The sequence below is a fragment of the Pantherophis guttatus genome, chromosome 8, assembly GCF_059756535.1.
Source record: "Pantherophis guttatus breed Tessera chromosome 8, ASM5975653v1, whole genome shotgun sequence".
In the NCBI taxonomy this organism is placed as follows: domain Eukaryota; kingdom Metazoa; phylum Chordata; class Lepidosauria; order Squamata; family Colubridae; genus Pantherophis; species Pantherophis guttatus.
The window spans coordinates 45391116-45413205 of record NC_142070.1 but is presented as its reverse complement, the minus strand read 5'-3'; the positions used below and the strand labels follow the sequence as shown (position 1 = coordinate 45413205).

Sequence of the window (22090 nt, the reverse complement as noted above, 5' to 3'; positions counted from 1 at the left end):
CAATGACTTTCTCCATTAATGTTAATAGAGAAATTTAATTTCTCTATTAAGTCTCAACTGGAGCCCAAAATGTATGAAATGAGCACAACAGAAACATGTGATTGAAATTATTGAAATTCACATTATAGCCTAAAAAGGGAATGTTTATAAAATGATGTACCATTGGTATATGATTCCAGAAAAAATATCTGGAATGTACAGTCATGTGAAAAAGAAAGTACACCTTCTTTGAGTGCTATGGTTTTATATATGACATAGTAAAAAAAAAATCTCGTCCTTGGCAGTTCTTAAAAATAGGTAAGTACAAGCTCAGATGAACAACAACACATGATGTATTATAACATATCATCATTTATTTTACAAAAAGAAAGCCAAAATGGAGAAGCCATGTGTGAAAAACTAAATACATCTTTACTGCTTCTAAAGGTCTGAAGAATCTAAGTAGCAGCCAGGTGCTGCTAATCAAGTGTCCTTGATCGGTTGATTATCAGCAAGTGTGACTACTTCTGTAAAAGTTGAAGTTTTAGGAGTTTGCTGGTCTCCAGCACTGAGGAATGTGTAACCAATGCCAAAGAGGAATGATCTTAGAGAAGCAATTGTTGTTGCCCATCAATCTGGGAAAGGTTATTGGGACATTTCCAAACAATTTAAAGTCCATCATTCTTCAATAACGAAGATCATTTACAAGTAGAAAACCTTCAAGACAGTTGCCAATCTTCCCAGGAATGGATGTCCCAGCAAATTCACTCCAAAGTCAGACTGTGTAATATATCAGAGAAATTGAAAAAAGTCCAAGAGTTACATCTCAGACTTTACAGGCCTCAATTAGCTTGTTAAATATTGAAGTTTATGACAGTACAATTAGAAAAAGACTGAACAAGTATGGTTTCTTTGGAAGGGTTGCCAGGAGAAAGCCTCTTCTCTCTAAAAAAACATGGCAGCATATCTTAGATTTGCAAAATCTCATCTGAACAAATCACAAGACTTCTGGAACACCATCCTTTGGACAGATGAGACTAAAGTGGAGATGTTTGGCCATAATGCAGTGCCAAGTTTGGCTAAGCCGAACACAGCATATCAGCACAAACATCTCATATCAACCGTCAAGCAGGGTGGTGGAGGAATGATGATTTGGGCTTGTTTTGTAGCCCCAGCATGTGGACACCTTGCAGTCATTGAGTCGACCATGAACTCCTCTGTATACCAAAGTATTCTAGAGTCAAATGTGAAGCCATCTGTCCAATAGCTAAAACTTGGCTGATATTGGATCATGCAACAAGCCAATGATCCCAAGCATATCAGCAAATCTTAATGGCTTAAAAAGAAAAACATTAAGATATTGCAATGGCCCAGTCAAAGCCCAGACTCCAACCCAATTGAAATGCTGTGGCGGGACCTCAAGAGAGCTGTGAATAAACAATTGCGCAGAAACCTCAATGAATTGAAACAATGTTGTAAAGAAGAGTGGGCCAAAAATCCTCCACAACAAGTGAGAGACTGATAAAATCAGACAGAAAACGATTACTTCAAGTTAGTGCTGCCAAAGGTAGTTTTATAAGCTACTGAATCATAAGGTGTACTTAGTTTTTCACACAAGGCTTCTCCATTTTGGCTTTCTTTTTGTAAAATAAATGATGACATGATATAATATGTCACGTGTTGTTGTTCACCTGAGGTTATATTTTCCTACTTTTACAAGCAGCTAGGGAGCGGAGGATTTTTACTATGTCCTCATACATAAAACTATAGAACTCAAAAAGGGTGTACTTTTTCACATGACAGTATAAAGGTAGTTTCAAAATTTATGTTGGAAATATAGTAATTTTATCATGCTTGGTGGGCTTGTAAAAAAACCCAGAAAATTCAAATACCATATACCAGGGATCCTCAAATTTTTTTAAACAGGAGGCCAATTCACAGTTCCCCAAGACTGTTGAGGGGCTGAACTATAGTTTGATCTGCCTAATGACGGCTGGGTGGGCCTGGCTAGATGGTCATGTGACTGGGTGGGTGTGGCTAGGTGATCATGTGACAGGTAGGCATGGCCAATTTAGCCGTTCATTTTGCCTTTGTCCTTCCTAAACTGTACTTGCTCACCCTAAGGCAGGGATGTCAAACTCAATTTTATTGAGGGCCAGTTCAGCATTGTGGCTATCCTCCAAGGGCGGGGCATGGCTGGGGTGGTCGTGACCGACTGGGTGTGGCCTGGGGCGTGGCTCGCTTAACGTCACTCACATGGGTGGTGCCTTTGGGTTTGGGCAAGATTGGGGAGGGAATCCAGGGATCTCCAGTGGGTGGGGCGGTGGCCTCATCCTGCAGGATGAGGTGAGGCAGGGGGAGGGACACTACAGCCGGAAACCCGCTGGCCATGTGGTCGCCGCCCTTTGTGTGCAGGGGGAATTGTTTCCAGCTGTACACTGCCTGATGTCCCCTCGGCTGGCGCATGCTGCAGCTCCAGAGCCTGCTGCCAGCATAGGGCTGGCTGTCCAAGCAGAAAGTGGAAGCAGAGAGAAGGAATGTGATGTGGGCCGCTGAGTGCATTTACTTTGTCCCACTGTCTGTTTTGGCTTGCGGTTGGACAGCAGGTCACCGCTGGTCATCTTCTCCTCAGCCCTCTCGCGGGTCTTGCCCTTGACCTGCGTGTGGGGCATGTTCCCCTTGCGCACCTGACTGAAGCTCCTGGGTGGCAGACCCGCCTAGTCCAAAGAAGGCGAAGTAGCCAGCTAGAAAGGATGCTTTCCTCGCATACCCAACACACCTCAGCACCACCGAGGCCGCCAGCAGCTCATGCAGGTCCATTAGGCTGTTGCTGTCGCCACCTGGAGCACCAGGTCCGCCCAGCCCAAAGGAGGCAAAGCAGCCTCCTATAAAGGCCCAGTAGAGGTGGTAAAGCATGCCCAGACCCAGCAGAGATGGTGGGGAGGCACGGAATCCCGGCTGGGCTTGGGCGGTCATAGCACTGATGAGGGTCAAACTTTTCCTGGGCCTGGTGCTCCAGGCAGCAACGGTTTAATGGACCTGCGTGAGCTGCTTGAAGCCTCGGTGGTGCCGAGGTGCATCAGATGTGTGAGGAGAACACGCTCCATGCATGGCCAAGGGCAAGGCCGGCGAGGGGCCAAGGAGATGACCAGTGGCGACCTGTTCTTCAACCGCAAGCCAAGAGACGGGACAAAGTAGGCAGCAGCCACCCCACACCCTCCTCACCTTGTCTTCGCCCGCAGTAGCAGCAGTAGCCGAAGGCAGAGGCACAGGGGAGAGATTCTGTCTGGCCTGTTGGATGCTTCAGACAGTCACCTGCTCTGTCCCAGCCGCACGGGATGGAGCAGGTGCATCCGGTGGTCTGCATCATGTGCCTCTCCCCCCCCCCGACACTCTGCCTGCTGCCGGTGCCAGTGCTGCTGACGCCATGCTTGTTTCTTGGAGGACCAGCTGCAGAGTCCCTGCTCCCGGACACCTGAACCTTGGCAGATGCTGCTTTTGTTGCTCCTTTTACATCCTCGGCTGCCACCGCAGCCAGCCAGGCACCGCAAGGCTGCGCTGCCCACATCGCCCCACTGCCTGCTGGCAGTTGCAGCAAGTGAGGCACCTCCTCCCCAGGTCCCTGTCAGCCAGAAAAAAACAGCCATGCAAGGTATGGTAGGGAGGAGAGGGGTGAGAGGTGGGGCGAGGTTGAATCCCACCACTGTGCGGGTCAGATACATTGCACTGGCGGGCCGTATCCAGTCCATGGGCCGTAGTTTGAGGACCCCTGCCATATACTGATACAAAGAATTTTAAAGGCTAAGATTCAAATGAAACAAGAACTATTTTCTGGGATTAATGGACAACTAATAAAAACTATAAAAGTTTATTTTTAGGTATGATCTCTGCTGCAAAACAACTACATACGCAAAAATGGAAAGATTCCAATAGAGGAATAACTGATGAAAATGATGAAACAGAGCCAACAAAGTTAACTTGCTTGCTTAGAGAAAGATCAAGTACTACATTTATTAGCGACTGGAAACCTACAAATTCTGTTTAAAAAAATGAACTAATGATTTATAATTTGTTGATGAGAAAGGGTAGATTATGGAAAAAAAGAAACTTTGATGTAACCTTAGAGAGAGGGAGAATAAAATGTAAATATAATTGCTGTTAAGAAGACCGGAAGTCATTTCTTTATTATTTTTGTTGTTTTCTTTGCTTCTTTTCCATTTTCCTATTACTTTTCTTTGCATTGTTTTTACTGTGTGGAAAAACCTCTTTAATAAAAATTAAATAGATATATAAAGGAAAACTACCATAGAATTGGCCATGTTGAACCTAAAAATATTTGCACAGGCCAATCAACGGTCATTATGGCAGCCAATTTTGGGCAATACACCTTAATGATCTGAAAATTCCAGAGATGTCCTCCAGACAAAAATAGCTAGGCACTCTGTCTCATTTAGTACAGATTTTAACAGTCTCAATGACCACAGTAATCCAAGAACAAAGAAAGTTTGGATTTCAAAACAAATAAACAAAATAAGACAATATGCCCTTTAGAAATAAAGAAAATGCAAATCAGAATCACAACAATCATACCAGAGATCAATTTGGATTAAATTCCAGAAACATGCTTTGAAACATTTCCACAGTTGCCAACTAACCTTAGGAAAATACAAGACTCCTTTAAGATTTGGAAACTTGAATGACATCTTTGGAACTAAATCCAAAACGCTGTAGAGCTTTTATTTATACATTAATGTCATCCAGGATGAATTGGATATTCACCTTGGATTTTAAGATTATTGGGAATGCCTCCCAGGACACCCTTCGCATAGTGTACTCTTGTCATAACATGATTTTCCCCCCAAAATCTTGAGTAGACATTCTTAGCATCTCTAATTACTCTGATAGAAGTTTGAAACAGACATATAGGTAACAGACTAGTCAATACAATAGGAAATCTAAGTACATCAAGGTTAGATGGGCAGAATGCACATCATATATTGAGGCAAAGCCATTATCTCTGAATAGTTAGGAAGATTATTTTAGTCCAAAAATCTAAATGTCAGATGCACCAAATAATAGAAAAGATGGGACAAAAATCACCAAAAGTCCCTTAAAGAAATTAAGAACAACAGAAGAGAAAACTGGACTTACCATGTAGTTCCTTACCATACCTGGACTACTTTTCTTCTTGCTCAGGTAGATAGGATGAAAATATTTTATTCTATGCTCCACAGATAGAAGAGAACAATCTCTAGTTAAGGGATTGACAAAGAACACTAGAAAGAATTACACAAGATTGAAGTGGAAGAAAAACAGATATAACGATAAATACTAGATGTATTTAGAAAAAAAAGAGTCTTGTTTTCACTAAAATATAATAAACCATCCATCAACAGAAGAAAAAGGAATTTTACCTGTCAGCTTGTGCTACAAAATCTCAAGTAAAGATGGTAAAAGGATGGTAAGTGTAGAGTAATCTTTGCCCTGTAGAAGGTAGTTACCTTGAATGTGGGCCTCTTCTGTTGTTCCAGGATAACAAAAACCAGAGAACTAACAGGATGATCATACACTTGGCTCCCACTATTGCCAATGTTTTGTCATAGGGCAGTGATGGTTAACCTTTTTGGTGCCCCCCCCCCGATGCATGCACTCACGCTTCCCGTGCATGCACACACACCCGCCATATTTTGGCTTCCAGGAGGCTTTCCAGGTCCAGGCGGCTTTCCAGGTCCAAAATCGGGTGCGGGGGGTGGGGGTGGGGCGCATCCCATTTTGGGCCTGGAAAGCCTCCTGCACCAGCCTGCCCCCCCCCCCCGTCCCCGTGCATGCACAGCAGAGGCCTGAAGACCAGCTGGCCGGCAGGAGGCGCACAGGCATGCATAGTGGAACTGAGCTGGGGCGACGGCTGGCATGCCTGCAGAGAGAGCTCTGGTGCCACCTGTGACACACGTGCCATAGATTCGCCATCATGGTCATAGGGTATTTCTGTGGATACCTAAGATTTCATTAGGACATAGACCCAAAGCAGCTCTTTTGGATTCTCTTCCTCCATTGATTATGGAAACATATCAGAATTGCTGGTATTAATTTTGTTTTCCCCCATTCTAATTCTACAAGCAGAATTAAAAATTAATTAGCATTCCAATGCTCAATTCTTGCTAACACCATTGCTTTACTTTTTAAGTAAAACATTACTTTCATTACTGTCATTACTGTTCAATATCAATTTAACACTTCTCCAACTACATATACAGTTGCAAGAAAAAGTATGTGAACCCCTTGGGATTACGTGGAGTTTTGCATGAATTGGTCATAAAATGTGCTCTGAACTTCATCTAAGTCACAACAATAGAAAAACACAGTCTGCTTAAAATAATACTACACAAACATTAGATGTTGCCATGGTTTAATTGAACATAACATGTAAACATTCACAGTGCAGGGAGGAAAAAGTATGTGAGCCCCTAGCCTAATGACTTCTCCAAGAGCTAATTGGAGCCAGGAGTGAATCAACCTTGACTCCAATCAGTGTGATGATATTGGATGTGTTGCTGACAGCTGTCCTGCCCTTTAAAAACACACACCTGTTTTGGGTTTACTGGTTTCAAGAAGCACTGTCTGATGTGAACCATGCCTCGCAGAAAAGAGCTCTCAGAAGACCTACGATCAAGAATTGTTGACTTGCATGAAGCTGGAAAGGGTTACAAACGTATCTCCAAAAGCCTTGATGTTCATGTGTCCACGGTAAGACAGACTGTCTACAAATGGAGAAAGTTTAGCACTGTTTCTACTCTCCCTAGGCGTGGTCGTCCTATAAAAATGACTGCAAGAGCACAGTGCAGAATGCTTCATGAGGTAAAGAAGAATCCTAGAGTGTCAGCTAAAGACCTACAGAAATCTCTGGCACATGCTAACATTTTTGTTGACACATCTACAATAAGGAAAACATTAAACAAGAATGGAGTACATGGGAGGACACCACAGAGGAAGCCATTGCTGTCCAAAAAAAATATTGCAGCACGTTTTAAGTTTGCAAAAGAGCACCTGGATGTTCCACAGCACTACTGGCAAAATAAACTGTGGACAGATGAAACCAAAATTGAGTTGTTTGGGAAGAACACACAACACAGGTCATTGCAACAGGACAATGAGCCAAAGCATACAAGTAATTCAACAAAAAAATGGCTTCAACAGCACAGAATATGCCTTCTGGAGTGGCCCAGTCAGAGTCCTGACCTCAACCCGATTGAAATGCTGTGGCATGACCTTAAGAGAGCGATTCACACCAGACATCCCAAGAATATTGCTACACTGAAACAGTTTTGTGAAGAGGAGTGGTCTAAAATTACTCCAGATCATTGTGCAGGTCTGATCTGCAACTACAGGAAACGTTTGGTTGAGGTTATTGCTGCCAAAGGAGGGTCAACCAGTTATTAAGTCCAAAGGTTCACATACTTTTTCCTCCCTGCACTGTGAATGTTTACATGTTATGTTCAATTAAACCATGGCAACATCTAATGTTTGTGTAGTATTATTTTAAACAGACTGTGTTTTTCTATTGTTGTGACTTAGTTGAAGTTCAGAGCACATTTTATGACCAATTCATGCAAAACTCCACGTAATCCCAAGGGGTTCACATACTTTTTCTTGCAATTGTATCTGATAGCAGTAGTGATGCTCTAATATATGTGAACATGGCTATTTCTAATTACTTTAGGAGAGAATATTTGTAGCTCAAAGTTGAACTATAGGGTATTTAGTGGTCTCTGAACTGGGTCATTTTCTTGCAGACGTTTCATTATCTGACTAGGTAACATTTTCAGTGGATCTAATTATTTATCTATTTAAATCCTATTGTAGAGATGAAGGAAGGATAAAATATTAGTCTCTCATCTTTCTCTTTCAGACTGACTGATAGATCATCCAACTTTATGATAACTCCAATTAGTTTAGATATATCAGCCAGCATTTCTCTATACTAAAATCTTCAATTGTCATGTCTAGCTTGACATGATGGCCAGCCATTAGGCTCCTCTATTACAATTCTCCTTACAATACTTCTTTCTATTCACAGGGTTGTTTTCTGGGAGTCCACTTCTAATGCCTTCAACAACCCCTTCTTTTTCCACAAGTGCATTCTCCTATGAGAAAATAACTCCCAATCCTTGCTTCTCTTATCAACTACCTAGCACAAAGAACTTGTTTGGGTATCTATGTGAATATATGAAAAGCCAGACATGGCTGAATACAAGATGTCTGTCCATCCTTCTGCAGAAGTTAACTATACTTGATCACAGTCAAAATCTAACAACTTGCCAAAACATCTGTGCCTGTTTTGGATTATATACTAAATCCTAAACTGAAAATGTCTGTGCATGGTGACTGCCCTATGCTCAGCCATAAGGCCAGATTGATTGTGGGAGAAGGTCAATTTTCAGAGACCCAGAGATGAGGGAGCACTGAACATGAAAGGGGAAAGTTCAGTGAGAAAACGTGTCACCTACATCTACATTAATCCAGTTTAAAGTGGCCCTGTCAATCAAAAAGAACATTAAAGATGTCCTAATCCACAGGTCTTTTGGCTGCTTGAAGATAGCTCCATAATTTCACTTCCTGAATATCCAAAATGGTCCTTTGGGCAAGAATGAGAAAAAAACCCACCTGGGTGAGTACTTATTCTGGTAAAACCCAGGCATAAGAATGACAGTCCCATGTCTGGACAGACTTCTGCTGTGTCCAGGGAAAGTCTTATAGGAAGGAAAAAGGAAGGAAAAAATCAACAGAAATTGAGAAAGGAGAAAGTTTAATTTAGAGGTTTTGTCTGCTTATAAACAGACAAGAAATGTTTGGGAGGTTACTCTCATCCCTGCCATGTAGGAGCTATAAAATAAAATATTTTGATCCTGCCTAAAACATGACAGGCACTTCCGATAATATTGCCTTGGTTTCCATCAGGAAAAATAAAGACCTAATTTAATCATTACATTCCTTACCATAGGGATATTTTGTGTTGAGTTTATTATCTGCTGTTCTTGTCCAAGGCAAAAGATCATCACTGCATCCATTAGGCATCCCATTGTATCCAATTCCAACAATCTTGTTTTCTGAATTCACAATGCAAGCACCAACCTAAAACAAAGCATCTGGTTTACTGTTTCACTCCTGTCATCCATTTACCTGTTGACTATGGCTCAGAAGGTTTATTTTATTTATTTATTTTATTGAATTTCTATACCGCCCTACTCCCGAAGGACTCAGGGCGGTGCACAGCCATAAAATAAAACACATAGATATACAAAATTTAAAATCAAATAAAATGAATTAAATAAATTTGGCTGAATTAGTACCCATAATTTAAGATACCCATTTTTTAAAATACATTAAGAATTTAAAAATTTAAAATTTATACTTAAAAGGGAGAAGATTTAGGCGAGGCCAGATTGATGAAATAAAAACGTCTTCAACTCGCGGCGGAAGGTGCGCAGATCCGGAATCCTCCGTATCTCTGGGGGGAGCTCATTCCAGATCGTCGGTGCCCCCACAGAGAAGGCTCTCCCCCTAGGGGCCGACAGCCGACATTGTTTGGCCGACGGCACCTGGAGGAGCCCCTCTCTGTGGGAGCGTACTGGTCGGTGGGAGGCTGTTAATGGTAGTAGGCGGTCCCGTAAGTAACCAGGTCCTAAGCCATGGAGCGCTTTAAAGGTGGTAACCAGAACCTTGAAGCGCACCCGGAAGACCACCGGGAGCCAGTGCAGCTCGCACAGGAGAGGTGTTACATGGGAGCTCCATGTTGCTCCCATAACCACCCGCGCGGCCGCACTCTGCGCCAGTTGGAGCCTCCGGGTGCACCTCAAGGGGAGCCCCATGTAGAGAGCGTTACAATAGTCCAGACGAGAGGTGACGAGGGCATGAGTGACTGTGCGTAACGAGTCCCGATCTAGAAAGGGACGCAACAGGCGAATCAGGCGAACCTGATGAAAAATCCTCCCGGTCACAGCCGTCAAGTGCTCTTCTAAAGACAGCCGTGAGTCCAGGAGGACGCCCAAGTTACGAGCCCTTTCCGTGGGGGCCAATGATTCGCCCCCAATAGCCAGCGATGGCACCAGCTGACTATATCGGGACGTCGGAAACCACAGCCACTCGGTCTTGGATGGGTTGAGCCTGAGCCCGTTTCTCCCCATCCAGATCCGTACGGCCTCCAGGCACTGGGACATCACTTCAGGGGCATCGTTGGGGTGGTCCGGGGTGGAGATGTACAGCTGGGTGTCGTCAGCGTACAGATGGTACTTCACCCCGAAACCACGGATGATCTCGCCCAGCGGCTTTACATAAATGTTGAACAGAAGGGGTGAGAGAACCGATCCCTGCGGCACCCCACATATAAGGGGCCTCGGGGTCGATCTCTGCCCCCCTGTCAACACAGACTGCGACCGGTCAGAGAGAAAGGAGGAGAACCACCGTAACACGGTGCCTCCCACCCCCAACCCTTCTAGCCGGTGCAGCATGATACCATGGTCGATGGTATCAAAAGCCGCTGAGAGGTCTAACAGGACCAGGACAGAGGAACAGCCCCTGTCCCGAGCCCTCCAGAGATCATCAACCAACGCGACCAATGCCGTTTCCGTGCTGTACCCGGGCCTGAAGCCCGACTGGAACGGATCTAGATACGACGCTTCATCCAGGTACTGGGGTAGCTGTCGCGCAACCACACTCTCAACAACCTTCGCAATGAAGCAAAGGTTGGAGACTGGACGATAATTAGCCAATACTGCCGGGTCCAGGGAAGGCTTCTTGAGGAGAGGCCTTACCACCGCCTCTTTCAAGGCGGCGGGAAAGACACCCTCACCCAACGAAGCATTTATAATCCCCTGGAGCCAGCCTCGTGTCACCTCCCGGGAAGCCAGCACTAACCAGGAGGGACACGGGTCCAACAAACATGTGGTCGCGTTCAATCTACCCAGAATCCTGTCCACGTCATCTGGGGTCACAGGATCAAACTCATCCCAGATAACAGTCTCAAGACCTGTCTCTGTTACCCTCGCTGGATCTATCCCATCAGAGTCCAGACCTGCCCGAATCTGAGTGATTTTGTCATACAGATACTGAACAAAATCCTCGGCTCTTCCCTCCAAGGGGTCCTCCCGCGCTTCCTGGTGGAGCAGGGAGCGGGTCACCCTAAACAGGGTGGCCGGGCGATTATCTGATGACGCAATAAGAGCAGTAAAATGAGTACATTTTGCTGCTTTTATCGCCACTAGGTAACTCCTAATATGAGATCTTACCAGTGTTCGGTCAGATTCAGAAAGACTAGCCTTCCAACAGCTCTCTAGGCGTCTTTTCCGGCGCTTCATCTCCCTCAGCTCCTCGGTGAACCAAGGAGCCAGGCGAGATCGGCGCCGGATCAGAGGCCGCAAAGGCACGACTCGATCCAGGGCTCCAGCAGCCGCCCTGTCCCAGGCGGCCACTAGGTCCCCAGATGAGGCGTGAGCCAGAACCTCCGGGATTGGCCCAAGCTCCGTCTGGAACCTATCAGGTTCCATCAGGCACCTGGGGCGGTACCATCTTACCGGTTCCGCCTCCCTGCAGCGGGGTGCCGCGGTTCGAAGGTCAAGGCGAAGGAGCGAGTGATCTGACCATGACAAGGGCTCGATGACTATATCCCCTATCTCGAGATCACTCAACCACTGTCCAGAGACAAAAACCAAGTCCAGTGTGTTCCCCCCCCCTGTGCGTAGAGCCATGAATTAGTTGGGTCAGGTCCATGGCTGTCATGGAAGCCATGAACTCCTGAGCCACCTCAGACGCCTCACCCACGGATGGCAGGTTGAAATCCCCCATGACCATAAGTCTGGGGGTATCAACCGCCACCGCGGCAATAACGTTGAGTAGCTCGGGCAGGGCTGCCGCCATGTGGCAGGGAGCCAGGTACGTGATCAGCAAACCCATCTGAACCCCGTGGCCCCACTTCACAAGGAGGGACTCACAACCAGCTGTCTGAGGTACAGTGGTCTCCCTCGGCCTAAGGCCTTCTCTAATAATAACCGCTACTCCCCCGCCCCTCCCCTGTGACCTTGGCTGATGGAATGCGTGGAAACCTGGTGGGCACATTTCTAGCAGAGGGACCCCTCCCTCTGGGCCCAACCAGGTCTCCGTAATACCCGCCAGGTCCGCTCCCCCCTCGTAAACAAGATCACAAATGAGGGGGGGGGCTTTATTTACTACAGACCTGGCGTTGCACAACATCAAGCGAAGGCCCGGGCCCTGAAGGTCTGTACTACCTGGGGAACGGGAGGAGCCTTGGGGGCCGGAGCACTCTACCGCTTGAAGACAGCGGGTTAAGGTTAAGAGTAACACAGGAATATTAATTGATATATCAAATTTTGAGGCTGCCCTATTCCATGATGTCTTGCTCAACATTAGTCCAAATGACATTATATTTATTTATAGGTGCTGAAAACCTTGGTACTACAGGGGTTTAAGGCACCCTGTTATTAAGCTGCTTAAGACCAGCTGCCTGCAATTACTGCAGGGTTCGAATCTCGCCAAGGCTCAAGGTTGACTCAGCCTTCCATCCTTTCTAAGGTAGGTGAAATGAGGACCCAGTTTGTGGGGGCAATAAGCTGACTTTGTATAAATATACAAAAGGATGAAGGCTATTGCTGAGCACATTGTAAGCCGCCCTGAGTCTCCGGAGAAGGGCGGCATATAAATCAAATTAAAAAAAAAAAAAAAAAAAAAAAAAAAAAAAAAACCAACCTGAAGAACTACAGACCAACTACAAATATATGAGGCTCCATAATCACCTATCTCAAGGTCTGGAGAATAACCAAACAGATCTTTAACAATTTCCAAAAGATTGGGAATCACATGAATCTCGGCAGGGGTGGGGAGAGAAAGAGCTACAATACGGTAGGTGCACTTCCTAGGGTCCCTAAGATGACATGGTTTATTCAATGGAACCTGGAGCACACTTACCTGCATTCATGTACCTCTAGCATTAGAGGCTCAGGTTATCTCAATGTGCTTTAAAAGTTGGTATTTTAACTGCGGAACTTCCTAGACAGAAACAACCTATTTGATTTTTATCCATTTATACAATGCTTTGTATATATGATGGCTTTTCAAGCCTGCCAAAAAGTTACAACTGCAAACACAATTGCAAAATTTTAGCAGGTGCTAAATCAAACTATTAAATGCACATCTTATCAATACTTCCAAAATTGTACCAGTTTCTGGGGGAAAATCATAATATTGCTAATCTTAAACAGTCACAGAAATTAAGACCTTATTATATTTCAGCAAGAATTGGAGTGGAGCTGCTGCAGCGAGGCAGGTGTCAGGACATGAATGGTGTGGCTGCGGGGGTCCTGAGGTAAGCTGGTGCGGGGCACATGGGGCAGCTCCACCTCCCCACCTGATCTTGTGGCCGTGGCACTGACAACCAGATGGAATGGGCGGGCAACTGCGTAGGCTCTTAAGTAGGGCTTATTTTGGGGGTAGGGTTTATATTGGGGACATGTCATGAGCCACAAGCCAAACTTCAGAAGAAATGCAGTCATTTATTAATGGAGCACCATTCCGGCAATACTCCGATGGCTGATCAGATCCCGAGGGAATATCAGGACCTCGCGGGAGTATTCAGCGAGGCCGAGTGAGACATCCTGCCTCCCCACCGTGAGACGGACTGCGTCATCGAAATCTTCCCTGGGGCAAAACTACCCAAGCCCAAACTGTATGCTATGGCATACAACACACACATAAAACATGCTAGGGCTTATTTTCAGGATAGGTCTTATAAGTTTTGGAGACAGATCTAGTCATGTCTATTCAGAAATAAACCCAAATGAATTCAATTCAATGTGATTAGGATAGTTTGCCTAAAATTTCAGCTTCGCTGCCTTATCTTAGTCTGCCCAAATATCATCTTCCTACCTGAGAATTTGGATCCTTGCTTCTTTGTGCTGACAAGAATGCTACAGCCATGAAATATTCAGGCCACTCCAAGTAATCATCTCGTTTTTTACAGGTCATCTCACAATCATACCTACAGAAATTACACAATGACAATAAATGGTTATGGTTTGCATGAACTATGATTTTTTAAAAGAAAATTAAAACCTGTAAAAGATGCACTTTGACCTCAGGGTTTGAATCTGCAGAAATAAATCAATTATTGCCATACAGAAGGATGGCACCAGAGTTTAATTAAGTACAACTAAAAGAGCAGAATCTGACCTTGAAGGTTACAGATTCAAATAAAAATAGTTGGAAATATTGGTGTTTTATATCTGCCTAGTGGCAGATATAACATTACTGAAACATTACTTTTCAGACCAAAAGGCCGAAAGGAGACTGAATTATCTCATTTAAAACTGCAATTTATAGTGTTTAAGTCATGCAATGTTAACTATTATCTATCCCTCAATATTATCTTCTTTGGAAAAATATGGAAAAGATTACCTCACTTACCCGAACATTACTGACATTAAGTTGTTTGAATAAAGATACCATCAGCCAGCTATTCTTACAGCAAGCATCTGATGCAGTTTCATTTGTTACAGCTAAAAATAAACACTGAACATGAAATATCTTTTTGCTGAATATTCTTGGAGTGTCAATGCCTGCTAATAATGATTTTCAATTATACTGCTCATAAGCCATGTTGATAACATATAATCCAATGTCAGAAGTCAAGTGTTCCATTTTGACTGCTTTTATGGTAGACTCTAATAATAGCCCTTTTTTTACTTTGCATTTTAGCAAACATGAATAAGCAGGTAGAACAATGACCCTAAAAGTAGCATTTAAATAAACTCAATTTTTCAAAGCATTATATTCTTCCAAAGAGAATAATCCATGTGCACTATTTTCTAATTCTCTAGATAAATAAATACAGGTTTCCTGAGAGTTGAAAGTGGGTTATGATTTGTGAAATATTTTGCTATTCATGTTCTACAAACATAAAAACCCAGGAAATATACTCATTCAAATTCTGCCTGCACTTTACAATGTGAGCAGCTGTACTCTTCCAACTCTCTAAAAAACCCATCATTTAATGGAAGCTCTCAGAAAGCCAACTTCATTTGATGTCATTCACCCTAGTATCTAAAATTCAGTTTGCAGGTTTTATATCCATCAATATTTATATCCATTCTCCCATGTAGATATTAATACCTCTTTCATTTACTTAGAAAACATCTATATAGATTTTTCATTGTAGAAAGCAGAACCTCATGTAAAAATCCTACAGAACTGAATTGCAAGCATTGCGGAGTGCATTCTTTTATTTCACCCAAGATATTTGTAATATTTTCTCTATGCCTAAAGACTATACTAAAAATAGATTAATATGGTGAGCATTTGTCCTCACACTAACCAGAAGTTGAACCTGATTTGAGAGCACTAGTCTCTGAAGTTTTTTAAGAACATGATAGGCAATTCTTACAATTAAAAGATGCATACAAACATAATGATGGATTTTTCCTGCTGCACAAGTGAGCTCTGCTTTCCCCAAACATAAGCTTATTTACTAGATATTTCTGTATTGGAAAATGTATGTGATCATCCATATTATATAAAAAACTCTGGGAGCTAATCAACAGATATGCAAATGATAAAATATAGAAGATTTTTTTAAAAATTATATACCACCAAATGGCCTAAGAGCATCCTCTCAAAAACACAAGTGGTGTCACTTCCCATTCTGGCTCAACTCCTAAGGAAAGTGCCTTCTGATTAAATGGCTGAGTACATTAATCTGTTCTTTATATGGTGTATCTGCCCTAGGATTTAGTTAGTTTTTCCTAAATCTTTACATACAGAAAACATTCCAAACATTTCCTAAACACTTTCTGCTTGGCATTGTCAGTTACTTTATAAAGATTAGTTGAAATCCGAAAGGAGGTTTCACATCATATAGAGAAGTTTGATGCAGAGGATCTCCAATATGTCCTGTACAAATGCTTCTTCTAAAAAAACATCCCCAAATTTGGTCCAGAAAAAGAAGCTGTGTTCACATAACATGATAGACTAAGCTACAATGGTGTTGGCCAGTTTGTGGTCCAGCACCTGTAAAACCAAGTCACTTTCTTAGCATATTGTGTAAATTGGACCATCATACTAACTTCTATTACATACTAACTTATATTTGTATGTTATGTAGGCATCTTTTGTTAATCTGCTTTTAGAGTTTAATATGTAGTATATCACGGTGTAACAACAAGCCATACATCTGTAGCGAGCTCATATTTTTCTCATGAAGCAATATCTTTTCTGATCTTAAGAGAAAGACTTCCACTAATGAAGAACAATGTTGCTTTTCAATGTTTTTTCCTTAGGGAAACCCATCTGAAGAACAATCATTACTTTAAGATATAAAATACACTCTAGAAATTGGACTGAGATAAAAAGCTAGTCAAGATGAGGCCATTTCTTCATTATTTTATGATAGCAGATCAGTTTAAACACTCAGGTGAGCCTAATCTTGACATTAAATCAGTCATTGCTGTAATATGAATTCAGTATTTCAGACTTTACAATGGTTGGATTCAAAAAACTTATTTCTCCACCAGAACATATTTAAGTAATTGCTAAATTTAAAATCTTCGTAAGATTACTTTTTAGAATCAAGTCTGATTTTCAGAATTCTTAGAATCTATCTTTTTAATTACTGCATAAATCAACTTGCTTTCCTTTTTAAGTTTGAAGTATAGGATATAAATGTTTCATAAAATAAACATTCAACAATGCAATTTCAGGTTAAATTACTTTAGATTATATATCTGTTTGTAGCCTACCTTTATTGTTTTTACAAACAACTCAAGAACATATCTCAACATACCTTCTTCCTCCTATTTTCCCCACAATTACAACCCTGTAAATTATGAAGTGTGTTGGACAAAAAGTGACTAGTCCAAAGTCACCCAAGCCTGGCTTTTATGGCCAAAGCAGGACTTGAACTCACAATCTCCCGCTTTCTTAACTGGTGCCTTAACCAAGGATGTCAAACTCGCGTCGTCACATGACATATCGTTACTTTTCCCCCTTCACTAAATCGGGTGTGGGTGTGGCCAGCGCATGATGCATCTGGCCTGCGGGCCACAAGTTTGACAGCCCTGCACTGGACCAAACTCAAACTGAAAGTGATTCTGAAAGTAAAACAATATGAATACATTTAAAGCTGTTAGGTTAAATTCTGAGGTTGCATATGTGGAAGAAGAGCTCTTATCTCATTTTTAGGACTGTCATCCCACTTTCTCATTGTTCTGTTTGTTTACAGCATCTTGAATCTCCAAAGACCTACGCAAGGGTCCTCTTTGTAGACTTTAGTTCAGCATTCCAGACACACTTCTAACTAAGCTAAACCAGCTACAGGTACCTGAACACACTTGCAAGTGGATCATAAGCTTCCTAACAAACAGGAAGCAGCAGGTGAAGCTAAGCAGAATCACATTAGATACCTGTACAATTAGCACAGGGCCCCCACAAGGCTGTGTGCTCTCCCCACTTCTCTCTGTATACCAATGACTGCATCTCTAACAATCCATCTGTTAAAACTACTGAAGTTCACAGATGACAGAACATTGATCGGTCTCATTTGCAGGGCTGTGGAGTCGGGAGATAAATGTTCCGACTCCGACTCCTCAGTTTTTGTACTTCCGACTCCGACTCCAGGTACCCAAAATTTCCTCCAACTCCACAGCACTGGCTGTGGAGTCGGGAGATAAATGTTCCGACTCCGACTCCTCAGTTTTTTGTACTTCCGACTCCGACTCCAGGTACCCAAAATTTCCTCCGACTCCGAGACTCCGACTCCACAGCACTGCTCATTTGAGACAATGATGAATCCGCATACAGACGGGAGGTTGAACAACTAGCCTCGTGGTGTGACCAGAACAATCTGGAACTGAACACACTCAAAACTGTAGAAATGGTGATAGACTTTAGGAGAAACCCTTCCATACGTCCACCTCTCACAATACTAGACAACACAGTATCAACAGTAGAGACCTTCAAATTTCTAGGTTCGACCATATCGCAAGATCTAAAATGGACAGCTAACATCAAAAAAGTCATCAAAAAAGTACAACAAAGAATGTTCTATCTGCGCCAACTCAGAAAGGTCAAACTGCCCAAATAGCTGCTGATACAGTTCTTCAGAGGAATTATTGAGTCTGTCATCTGCACCTCTATAACTTTCTGGTTTGGCTCTGCAACCCAACAAGACAGACACAGACTTCAGAGGATAATTAGAACTGCAGAAAAAACAATTCCTACCAACCTGCCTTCCATTGAAGACCTGTATACTGAATGAGTCAAAAAGAGGGCTGTGAAAATATTTAGACCTCTCAAAACGCCATAGAGCACTGCACACCAGAACAACTAGACACAAGAACAGTTTTTTCCCGAATGGCATCACTCTGCTAAACAAATAATTCTCTCAACTCTGTCAAACTATTTACTAAGTCTGCATTACTATTAATCTTCTCATCGTTCCCACCACCCATCTCCTTCCACTTATGACCGTATGACTGTAATTGAGCTGCTTGTATCCTTACGATTTATATTGATATTGTTTCCTGATTGCTTATTTGTACCCTATGACTATCATTAAGTGTTGTACTTTATGATTCTTGATGAACATATCTTTTCTTTTATGTACACTGAGAGCATATGCACCGAGACAAATTCCTTGTGTGTCCATTCACACTTGGCCAATAAAAAATTCTATTCTATTCTAGCTCAGAGCAAATCAGAACTAGCTTGTTCTCATAATCGTGAAAGCTTGTGTTTGAAATCTACAAAGGTACAGAAAGATAGCATTCGATATAGACTTTGCTCAACTTTGTTTAATTAAATGCATGCATCTCATAACCTATGTAAATTTCAACTGAGTCTTTACTACTGTACTACACCTAAAAGAAGCTGTTTCTACATCTGTAAAGGATGCTTTAATTTTTTTTTATTACTCTAATTTTAGAAAAGAAGAAATTCTGAAAGTTATTGAACAAGAAAATTTCAGAAATCAAAGACCTCCAGCAACATAATATTTAACACTAATCTTATACTTAATCCCTAGCAATTTAACCTGCTGAAGGAAATGCCTTTCCTCCAAGTTGCAAACAACCACAATTCTTTAGATTTGACAACAGCAGGCTGCATAAAGTATTGCTTTTGGTCAGGGTTTCCTGCCAGGCAGAGCAACAAAACTGTCTGTGCTCTGCATTCCCAAGTAGACACAAGGAGAATAAGTGATTTTCCCCAAGACATAAAGGAAGCCATACATGTACGCAAGTTACTTAAATACAGTCTCCTGTATTTACCTCTGGGTGTTAACCTTTCATTGTGTGCTCTAATAGTGAACTGATTTTTCAGGCTTGTCATATTATGTTGGAGTAGTAGATACTCCCATTCTAAATTCCAATTCTAAATTCTAATTCTAAATGATCGTAAATCCTTCTGTCGTTCAATTTTCAGTAATAATCAAGACATTACACACTACTTTATAATCTGTGAACTCTATAACCATATAATAAAGATCACTCTGTCCACAACACTCAATGGTAAGCCACCAAATACATTTAGCAATTGCTTACAATTTGTATTTGAATTTCAACCTAAGTTCTGCAATGAAATGTTACTGTTAAACAAAAGGATTGTTTCAGCCAGCCAGCCATCAAGCCATGCCAGCTCCAGCATATGCCATTCAATTCTTTCTTCTCTCAGGCCCACCAATTAATAAACTTACTTCTCACAGGACTTTTTTTTTTTCCTTTGCTCTTACCATTTCTTTCTCCTGATATTTCTTTTACTTCACAAAAGTAATCCCACAACTTGGGATTCAGCGGGGTTTGTTCCTTCTTGAGTAATGAAAAAAAAAAAAGGGAGACTACAAAATACCGTAGGTTACACTGGGATCCGCATGTCCCTCATTGTGTTTATGGATGCACACTTCTGGTTCTCTCCTGTCTCCTGCGTTGCGGGCATCTAAAATCAAAAGGGACCTGCACAAAATATAGTGAAGAGCCTGCTTCTGCTTAATTCATTAAAAATAGTGAGACGAGAGGCGGAGAAAATTAAAAAGAACATTGCAGAGAAAGGAATAAATGGTTTCACCGGGATATGTGTGTGTATGTTAAGTAGGCTTTTGAGGGACCCGATTCAATTACCCAAGCAAATACAAATGTGCATAAAAGGGTGAAGGGAATTCGGGGGAAAGGCGTAAGTCTAAGCAACCAGGGTGGCTGCACAAGTGAGTGTAAACGGAGAGAATAGCGTTATGCGAATGCGCAACCCATCGGCAACCCGTGCCCCTACCCATTGGGGGAGCTGGTCTGCAGCTGACCGTCAGCGTTCATCGCGTCTTTATCCACGTCGACCGAACAAATTACGGTCCCACCGGCGTCCGCCTCCCAACAGACAAATCCGCTTTGCTTAGTTTGGCGCCAAAACTGGAGTCAGAATTGGCGGGAAAGGAAGGCGGAGTTCGACTGGAAAGCCCCGCCTCAAACTGCACATACTGGAGGCCGGAGGGTGCTGGCGGACTACATTTTCCAGAATGCATTGCTCCGCCGACCTTGTCGGGCTATCTCGGCAGAAAAGTTGCCGCGCAAGGGAAGTTTGTGCGGTGCCGACGGGAAGGCGACAAAGCTTTTTATCCACTAAAATCTAATTTAATGGTACAATGGAGCCATATGTCATTTCAGTAGCCTTTACATCCTGTTCTCCAAGAATATTCTTGATTTAACCTCAGTCAGACTATACCCCATAATTCCTCGTGGTTTTAGCTAACTTTACAGTGTCTGGAAATTGTAGGAATTGTCATCTGACCTCCCTAACTTTTTTAGGCTACATTTAGAGAATGTGAAGAATTCTCTAGAGAAACCTTTATTTTAGGATGTTGTACTCTTGTGGGCCATATAAGTTATTTGCAAGCATATTGCACTTGATTGTACCCTATTCCCTTCCTGGGCTTTTCTTAGTACAAGTATGCAACTGATTTAATCTGTAAACCTATTCCATACAATTGCAAGCATTAAAAAAAGAGAATCACTTTATCACATGATGACAGAATTGGGCTCTTGATGCTTAGAAAAGGGGGAAAATGGTTGACCCTACTGTTTAAAAACTGACAGTGAAGTCTTAGGCATAATAGGGCTACCTTTACCCAAAGATAAAGTTTTTGGGTATCATCTAGTGCTGGTACAAATTTTTACAGAGTAGATACTATAACTGTAAATATTTGGGTAATGAGAAAGACTTTTTTCTCCACTATTGATTTACAGTGCTATCCACTATTTCTGCCTCAGGGAAATACTGCAGTTTTAAAGTTGGTGATCTGTTTTTTTGACTTCATCCTCTCTGGCTTCTGTTGCATCTTTGGTGCTGAAATGTGTTACAGTGCCTTCACTATTCAGTATGCCAATACTACACCGACATCTGAAGTTATCTTCTTCCTGATGTTTCTGCACAAATCAATGAGTTGTAAAAAGAATGGGTCTCCTGTGTTATTCTGATATCATTTCTGATTTGAACAGATCAGCATTGCAACTCTAATTGAGAGAGCAAATGCTAGAAGAGAAATGCCAGCAAATGCTATGAGTACCGTAGCTGGGCTTCAGAAATCTGGGTGATGATTTGATAGTAGAAAATATGATGAAACCTTTTGCACCCACATAGTGATATGGATTTTGCAATCTAAATATAGTACCCGTAGCAAATGCTGATTATGAACAGAAGGAAGAGGTCTTGGCTACATTTGAGATGGCCACATCTGTGGCAACATTCAGAAGCAGGACCTAACTATTTCAAAAAGAGAATGCAAGATAAAATAGATTATGCAACCCTAGTTGCTGTAATGGGACCCTCTTGATTTAATTAAAAAAAAGAAAAAAAAAAGAAAATGCTTATCATGTATTATCTACCATAAAGAATGATAACAAAAAACTGAATAGCAGCACGTGAGATCACATTGCTAACATCCAGTGGATAATGGAAAAAGCAAGGGAACTCTAAAATATATTTATTTTGATTTATTGATAATACAAATGCTTTTGATTATGTAGATGACAAGAAAGTATGGGTTGTCCTTAAAAATATAGATGCAGCAGGC

The 22090-nt window shown here is 42.2% G+C and overlaps 1 protein-coding gene across 4 annotated transcripts in view; it reads right to left on the bottom strand.

Annotated features, from left to right (window-relative positions):
- DCTD (dCMP deaminase) overlaps window positions 1-20472 on the bottom strand; it is a 35649-nt gene extending 15177 nt beyond the window's left edge. The window contains exons 1-3 of one of the 4 annotated variants that reach the window (XM_034442764.3): window positions 20296-20472; window positions 13912-14023; window positions 8973-9108 (exon numbers count right to left, since the gene is read on the bottom strand). In XM_034442764.3, the coding sequence (XP_034298655.1) occupies window positions 8973-9108; window positions 13912-14023; window positions 20296-20336 (289 nt within the window). In that variant the 5' untranslated portion in view covers window positions 20337-20472. Of the gene's footprint in view, window positions 1-8972; window positions 9109-13911; window positions 14024-19301; window positions 19368-19762 lie in introns of those variants that run through there. The other 3 variants (XM_034442766.3, XM_034442765.3, XM_060686763.2) reach the window with 3 other exon arrangements.
- Window positions 20473-22090: the final 1618 nt, after the last annotated feature.